Source organism: Hippoglossus stenolepis, chromosome 1, assembly GCF_022539355.2.
Source record: "Hippoglossus stenolepis isolate QCI-W04-F060 chromosome 1, HSTE1.2, whole genome shotgun sequence".
Taxonomy (NCBI): domain Eukaryota; kingdom Metazoa; phylum Chordata; class Actinopteri; order Pleuronectiformes; family Pleuronectidae; genus Hippoglossus; species Hippoglossus stenolepis.
In genome coordinates, this window is record NC_061483.1 from 8,648,194 (window position 1) to 8,656,938 (window position 8,745).

General features: G+C 42.3%; 1 protein-coding gene across 1 annotated transcript; it reads left to right on the top strand.

Annotated features, from left to right (window-relative positions):
• The first annotated feature begins 397 nt into the window (after window positions 1-397).
• Window positions 398-7,913, top strand: LOC118113149 (cell surface A33 antigen). The gene is made up of 7 exons (XM_035162561.2): window positions 398-605; window positions 2,451-2,617; window positions 2,708-2,924; window positions 3,917-4,084; window positions 4,898-5,014; window positions 5,147-5,282; window positions 5,893-7,913. The coding sequence occupies exons 1-7, from the start codon at window positions 566-568 to the stop codon at window positions 6,308-6,310; spliced, it is 1,263 nt and encodes a 420-aa protein (XP_035018452.1). The 5' UTR covers window positions 398-565; the 3' UTR covers window positions 6,311-7,913.
• Window positions 7,914-8,745: the final 832 nt, after the last annotated feature.

The window sequence follows — 8,745 nt, forward strand, 5'->3', positions numbered from 1 at the left end:
CCAGTCTGACAGGATAAAATGCTTCTCTTGTTCCAACAGCACACACCAGCTTCTCACTGCACCGTAAACAACTCTGTGTCAAGTGTTAGGTTGTGTCCACCCTCAAACACCCTCCCCCCTCTCTCTTGCAACATGAAGCTGAACAATTAAAAGAGAATAAACAATGATGCTTATATTGACACCATCAGCTCTGGAGTTCAAGACGAATATGTCAGATTTGAAATGTCTTTTAATCACGAACGGCACCTGTTGTGTCGGATCCAGTCTTTGTGAGGAGTCTCCCTGGAAAATTCCAAACGCACTGGGAGATGGGACAAGCCGCAGCACGTCAGGTGGGCGCAGCAAGAATGTTACCAGGACAGCAGGGGCCGCGCTGATTGGCTGAGAGCGCTGTCAGTCACTGGGAAGCGTCGGACCGCACCCAGGCGACACATCACCTGCAGGGAAACCGACGGGTTTCGACGCAACTTCGCACCGTGCGGCTTCGGTTCATTTAAGAGGGGGAAAAAAACCCCGCGCAGGAGAGTCATTACCGGCTGGTTTGAAGAGGACAGGAGTCTCAGCTATGGAGGGGAGGATATCTGCTTTAGCTGTGCTGTGTCTGGGTGAGTTTTCCTCTGAGAATTAACCAACAGCCTTCGTTTCTCTGAGCTGCCACACCTGTTTGCGCGGAACAGGCCCAGAGGAACCTGTTGGCCCGTCTCCTTAGGTTGTTGTTGTAGTAAACCTTTTTTAAAAATAAAATCAAACAAACAAAGTAAAATTTACAATGCACAAAATTTAGAAATTGTTTAATATGAAAAGCAATTTCCCTGTAGCCTTTATATTGTTTGCTCTAACCTCATAAACAGACTAGTTTTTGGTTTCTAATAAAGTATATGAGTGTGTGTGGATGCATCAAAGAAATACGTTGGTTGATTATTTTCTTGATCGTTAAGTAAATAATTTAGTCGATTAACTGGCCATAGCAAGCTAATTGTGAGTTTACTCAGATGTCTTGAGTTTCCTGTTTATTCGACAGACATTTGGTTCAGATGTTTAATGTGCAAGTTAACACAGGGTCGACAGTACAATGAAAGTTGTTGGACAAGAAGAAACCGGTCAGCTCAGCAGTGCAATAGTTAAATTAAGATAAAAGCAAGGTAGAAAGATACAATACGAAACTAAGACTATATACATTCAAAGGTGCGGTGTGATATTCGATGCAAATGCAACGACTTTAACTGTATGGAGTGTGTGTATAGTTATTGCACATCCCTATGTACAGTTATTGCACCGTGTGTATCCGTTTTTTCCAAATTCCTGATGGTAGAAACTGTTCTGTATCAGCGTCCTCACCCGTTATTCAGCCTCACCCATGTGGGAGTTGAAGTTTATCTCCCCTGTGAAACCCTCAAACAGGGCCCTCACTTAAGGACTATCAATAAATTCCTGTTTGGATATGGATGATAATTGCGTGGTTTTCAATAGCTTCCATGTCATATGGGTCTAAATCCTTGAAGTTGCTCTGACTACCCTGGACAAACATAGCACACTTGCTTTTATTGGATGTTAGTGTGTATACAGACATGAGCCACTTCAGGCTATGATGTGGATCTTCTGGCCAAAATGGATGTGAGCTGAAAGTTGCTAACTTAAAATCTGCGAATGTGTCCCAAATATCCGATGTGGGCCTTTTGGAGCAAACATCATACCTCAGCAAGGTGGGATCTAAATGTGAACCTCAAGTGGCCCGTGTGGTAAATGGTGACTATGGCCCAAATAGCACGAAACAAAGTTGGGCCACGTTTGGCAACTTTGGTTAGCGTGTGGTGTTGCTATGGCTTACTTGTGGCCTAGATCTTGCAACCATGAGCGGACCGCCCAAGTGCCATCACTCCATGCAATATGTGGGCCGGATGACGGTGCCGAAACAATTTGGTAATGTGGGGTAATAAATTAAAAGATGCACCATAATCCAATAAAACAAGGTGTGGCCTATTTGCCCCATGTCCCCGCAAATGCTTGAAGTCAGTGGTTGTCATGACATGGAAGCAATTGAAAAACATATTTGAAAAAATAATATTCACGTAAAATAGAGTCTTCCAACTTTGGGTTACACTTAGTGAGATAACTGCTGCTACATCCAGAGCAAATGTCTGTGAAATACCCGACATAAATCACCTGGAGCAGCTTCAACCTGTGTGTGTGTGTGTGTGTGTGTGTGTGTGTGTGTGTGTGTGTGTGTGTGTGTGTGTGTGTGTGTGTGTGTGTGTGTGTGTGTGTGTGTGTGTGTGTGTGTGGCAATGAGGTATTGTGTGAAATTCAGTTTCCCAGTAATTTGGGCAAAGGTGCACGTAACATAATAACCTCATCATGCAGATTGCAGTTCAGTGTTTTTATATGATAGACAATGGCTTGTATATGACTATAATCCATTTATTCATTATTACTTTTTAAACCTGTGACAGTGTTGTCCAGCGTTGGAGCCCTCAAGGTCACCATCCCGGAGCCGCAATATGAGTTTGCCAGAGGGGACAACATCACACTGCCCTGCAGCTTCAAATCCACCCTTGCTGCCCCCCGACTAGTCATTATCTCATGGTCGGCTGAGGCTCCAACTGCTAACGCTAAGGAGGTCAGTCTCTATCCGTCCGTCTCACTATCATCATCCACTGTTTTGTTCTTCTTTCAATGTTCCTGTGATGCTGTTGTTGTTGTCCAACAGACCCTGATCCTCACCTACTACTTTCCTAGTAAACTCACTGACATCAAGTCAATGTACGAAGGCCGAGTGTCTCTGGACGTAAGCATTCCTACTGGAAAGGCCAACCTGAAACTGTCCTCCATCACGTTGGCAGACAACAAAGTGTTTGAGTGTCGTGTCCAGATCCCAACTGATGATGAGGGCACTCCGGCAGCCACTGTACGTTTGGTGGTCCTAGGTAAAGTTGCATTTGCTTTCAAAGAAATTTGTTTGCTTGTTTGCTGCAGTGAAGTGAACAGAAAAAACCCACATCCCAATTTATCAGTTTTTCATCTTTGTGTTACAACCCGTACTGTATTCTAAATAATGTCACGGCATCCTCAGTGAAGTTTGCTCTGTCCATTCCAGAGACATGCAGGTTGGTATAAATGTTGTGCGTCTCTATGACCCCGTTCAGACCTGGTATTAACACCCGACATGAGAGATCCCATCACAAGTGGAACGCATTAAGTGTATGTGTCCACAGGAGGCATTGAAGCCGCTTCCTGAATGTGTCACCACTCGTGATCAGATCTCACTTCCCCTGCTCTGTGGTGATCTGTGGTAATATTGTGCTGTATCACACAGAGAAGAGAAAAACACTTTAGATTCACTGTGAAACTTTAGCAGGTCGGAGGACCTCAGTTGAGTGGTTTGTCTATCATATGTGGCTCAGGACAAATTTGTGTTCATACAGCAAAAACATGTGGGTGCGTTCAGACCTGAACTCAGCGCCGACCAAACGTGTCCTTGGCCACATTGATTCATTGAGGCCCTTCTTACTCCACTCTCTATCTTCTCACACACAGTGACATTGGACACATCTGTCAACTCAGACTGGGTAAAGATAACATATAATCCACGCTTATTTGCAAATAGAACAGGGAAGTAAGATCCAATCACGCACATTCAGGACACATTGTATTGCCAGGTATGAACAGAGGAACTTAGCGGTGTCCATTCGAGATTGTTGTTTATCCCAGGTACAGACTGGCAACCTATCCAATGTGTACTCCACCTATCGCCAAGTGTCAGCTGCGATAGGCTTCAGTCCCTGTATGACCCTCAAAGATCCTCATATCGCCAATGGGTGGATGCAATATTTTATTACTCATATACTGTGTGCTACTAAAGAAGTTGTTGTTAATTTTATGGACACATCACACCTCATTTTTCATTTAATTTGTCTAGTGGCCCCGTCCACGCCCATCTGTAAGACCCAGGGAAAGGCAGAGTACGGCCAGAACATCAACCTGACCTGTGTGTCTGCGGAGGGCTCCCCAACGCCCACGTATAAGTGGGACAGTCGTGACGTACGGAACATGCCACGTGCTGCCCCACACCCCAGAACCACGGACAGTAAGTATCCATGTCGCCTGTCAGCACATGAAGTTTCATTTTCAAAAGAATGACTATGGCCGCAATCGGGGTGGGAATGAAGTCACATTATTCTTTTTTGGTAAACTGTCAAGTCAATTTTCAGCCAAAGTTTAAGTGTGTGGTGCTCATAAGACTTTCATTTCAGACACTGTTCAAACATTTCAGAGATTTAGTGGGAGTCAAGTGCTAGGAAAAAAAAATTTAGAGGCTGTAATAAGATTTACAGCAAAATCAAGGTCTACATTGTTAATGTAAAGAACGATTTATACAAGGCAAGGCAAGTTTATTTGTATAGCACATTTCAACAACAAGGCAATTCAAAGTACATAAAATGCAAATAGCATCATGACAAATTGTAAACGCAAAATAAGAAAATAAGCATTAAAAATGAAATTAAAAGAGTTAAATACAGCATAAAATAATGAATAAAGTAAAAAATACAGAATAAAAATAAGAGTCAGAAAATGTGTAATTATTTGATTGACTAAAAGGCCGTTGCAAACAGGACAGTCTTCAGCATTGATTTAAAAGAAAATAAGAGATGAAGCGCACCTGCAGGTCTCTGGGAGCTTGTTCCACAAATGGGGAGCATAGAAACTGAACGCTGCTTCTCCAGAATTCAGACCTGCTCCAGACGACCTGAGGGGTCTGGATGGTTCATAACGTAGCAGCAGATCAGAAATAGGTTTTGACCTTAATAAACCAAGAGCAGGATTTTGAAGTTTTCTATCAAATAGGAAGCAATGAAATCCCAATGTGCACAGTACATGTAACTGACGCTTTGTCTTTCAGAGGGTGGTATCCTGTCACTGTACAATATCACCAAAGACACATCTGGAATCTACACCTGCACCTCACGCAACAAGATCCGCTCTGCTACCTGCAACATCAGTCTTGCAGTCATGCCACGTGAGACACCTTCACATTTCTGCTTTTCATGAACAATCTTGAATAAATACATATTGACAGTAATTTACTGTAATATCGGTCATTCTGATTTTTTTTTTTCTTCTCCTCACTCGTCTTCTTTCAATCCTGCAGCTTCCTTGACCTTTGGTTCCACTGCAATAATAGCCGTCGCTGTATCTGCCGTTGTCTTGATCGCCCTCATCGTCATAATCTTTTGCTGCTGCCGCCACAGGAAGAAGAAGAGGGAAGAGGAGGAATATGCCATGGGGTAATTTCAACCGAAAAGAATTGTGCACACATGCAAAAAAAAAATGCAAGCGCTCACACATTGACTGATGAACAGGATGCTGTAATTTGGGGAAAGATTAATACGACCCATTCGTAAGATTGACTTATCGTCAGAGCATTGAGGTTCATAGGGAGAGAAATTGACAGTCTTTTGTCTGCAGAGACTTCGGCTGTGAAAGTTCTACAAAATATTTGGAAGAAGAGAAACTGCAATTACCGTTTTGTGGTTTCACTGTATGCCTCAGTTAGCAGAAAATAGGTCAAAAGGAGAATTCACCTGCACAGCCAAAGAGTCAAATATAACTCAAAAGATCAGATACAAGTTGTACAGGTGCTCAACATGTAGAACTGAAACAAGAACAGGTTAAAGTCAGCTTTCTTAAAGAAGGCAGAGTCACACAACCTGTCGCAGAAGAAAGAAGGGTCCATTGTTGCTGAGAAAGCTAAATAATCGTTCCTCTAGAGAGTTAAGCAGAAATCCTTATTAACCTATTAACCTATTAACCTCATTAGCCAACACAAATGTCCCTTAAGAAATGCACAAAAACAAAACTCTTGCCCCATCTAAGTAATGTGTGTCCGCTTTCCAGAGTCCCTGGGGAAGAGTTCCACGACAAAGAGCCGGCAAGAAATGGTGAGCGTCGCCAAGCTGATAGGGATGAAGACACCCGTGTTGATCGTGACCCCAATGAGGAACGAAGCCAGCGAGGCTACGACAGTCGCAAGGATAACGACGAACCCCACAGCGACTACGATGATCGCCGCAGCGAATACGATGATCGCCGCAGCGACTATGATGATCGCCGCAGTGACTACAACGACCGCCGGAGCGACTACTCTGACCGCCGTGACAGGAACAGCGATCGCAATGAGCGCCATGACGACGAGCGGAGCTACAATGAACGCAGAGACCGCCGCAATGATGATGACGACCGTTACGATGAGCCCCATGATGATCGACCACCCGTGCCAAATAATAAACCACTGAGGAGGGATTATGACGACTAAGTACTCCAGTCTGAACCAACGCCTGTCTTCTATCTTCTACTTCACACCTCACGCTGTGATCTAATTGGTTCAAACAACATTTTGACTCAGTAGACCTATAGCTATGACATAATTAGCTCAAAAAATGGCAACATGTATAGGCTACTAGACTTAAACATGATCTGTTATCACATGTTTGAGAGGTGGTAAAGTTTAAGGTTGGGGGGGGTTAATCTCGGTAATGTAAAATAGATGCGACTGGAAGCACGTGACTCGGAGGATCAGTTGGGGAAGGGCACTAATTCACATGAAGTGGGTGGTTGGGGTCAACAGTTACAATCCCATTTAGGCTACATCCATACTACTACGTTTTCGTTTGGAAACGCTGCTGTTTGGAAGCGTTTTAGTTTGGACGGGCAGCAACCGAGATGGTTGGAAACTATGACGTAGACAAGCACAACGTGTTGCTGACATTAACCTCTACTAACAGCTGTTCTGCAGTTAAATTCTACATGTTACAATGATGCTACTACTTGCAAACCTAGGAGACGAGCTATTATTCGAGCAATTCTTGTTTACGCCGGCACACGCATGTCCAGTGTACGCGAGTGGTTAGGTGATATGCCTTTTCAGGCGTGTTGGCATGGACGGGCATTCAAACTGGGGTCTGCAAAATGAGGCAAAACGTAGTAGTATGGATGAAGGCTTAGTTAAGGTACTACCCCCCCCCCCAGAATGAAATGATTTTTATACTATATACCACATAAATTCTGTGTGTGTGCGTGTGTGCGTGTGTGTGTGTGTGTGTGTGTGTGTGTGTCTTTATCGCAGCTCAGTCCGGTTTGGTCACATTCTGAAGTGGAGACGCGCTGTGAGACAAAGATTCTGCCTGATGTGTGGAGGAGACTTGTGTAATTCAGTAATTATGTGGAATTTTAGCTTTAAACTTGATATGTTGACACACAAAAGAATGCATGGCGTTACGACTGTGTGTGTGGTTGTCATGATTAAGACTGGCTTCTGCTGGTGGGTGTAGTGGTGGTTTCTTTTTTTTTTTATCTAAGGAAGCTACCGTCACGCCCAAGATAAGGGCTTTGGTTTTGTGTTGTTCTTTATGCTTACTAGAATTACTTTTTTAATGCAGCAAACAGCCTTCTCCTTCATTCCATGGAGTGCTTTTAAATGTCTTTCTTTGTTTTTTAACCACATAATAGAAACTAGAGCTAGAATTAAATTTTAATGTAAATAAAAATCATGATTTTAACATGTCTTCTTGTAACCATGTTTCTGCAGGTTCAAAATGTGCCTGTTGGTGCGTGGCATTGTCTCAGTAAAGTACAGTTAAGTAGTGTGATGGGGGCAATGGCTTCTATGCTTAAACTCACCAAGCGTCATTCTGTGGGTTGTGTCTGTCACCGTGGTAACAGCAAGTGCATTTTCAAATAAATTCAGGGTTAGGGTCTCGACAACTGCTCAACCCTTAATTCTTCACTGACGACGCTTCACGTACTTGTGTCCTCAGGAAAATATATATCACACACATATTTCGATTTTCTGTATTTTTAAAACGGCGAGTTGTGTCCATTTGAAATATCCTGTATAAAAATAAAGCTGATGGAATAAAGCTGCTTCTCTGAATCCTTACCACTAGAGGGCAACACAACACCTCCCAAACAACTCAGTTCTCACAGGATCACATGGAATTGACGACATTTGGATTTAAAGATTTTTTATTTTTTTAAATGAATATATTAATAATAATATAAAAATATAATGAAATGTATAAAATATAAATTGTAAACTATAATTGTCAAGATTCTAACTATTTTATGATGCTCATCGTCATTGGGAGCAGAAGTAGTAGTATTAATAGTTAAGTACTACTATTGATTAGGATATTAATATCTGGGGAATTCATTCAATAGAATTTTGCATTTTGTTTTCAATATTTTTTCACGTTTCAGACTTTATTCTCCCGTTTCCCTCCATCACTGCCTCCGTCCATTGTCTCCACTAGAGCCTCTCACCCTTCTGAGTAAACTACCACAACTACTACAGGATATGTTGTCACTTGGATTTCAAAATAAGATGATAGGCATGATTTTAAGCACCTGATGTGACTGATGGCCAAAGCATTATTCAGACTTTACTTATCTTTACCTGAAACTGTCTCTCTGTGAACAAACTTAATGTGTTCAGTATAATTATTTATAATCAATCTAAAAATAAAAGTAGTCTTATGCCCTCAGAGTTTAGTATTAGTAAATCACCATATACATTAAAACACCTCATCCTTCACTCTACTCACACAGACTTGTGGACCCTCATGAGCATATGTATGTATAATCTATTTACATGTAATATTTTTTACTTTCCCTACATTGTTTGGTGCTGGGTCCACACTCGCTGGGTTCAATGGTAAAAACACATAACTTCATGTGTATGTATCTTCATAC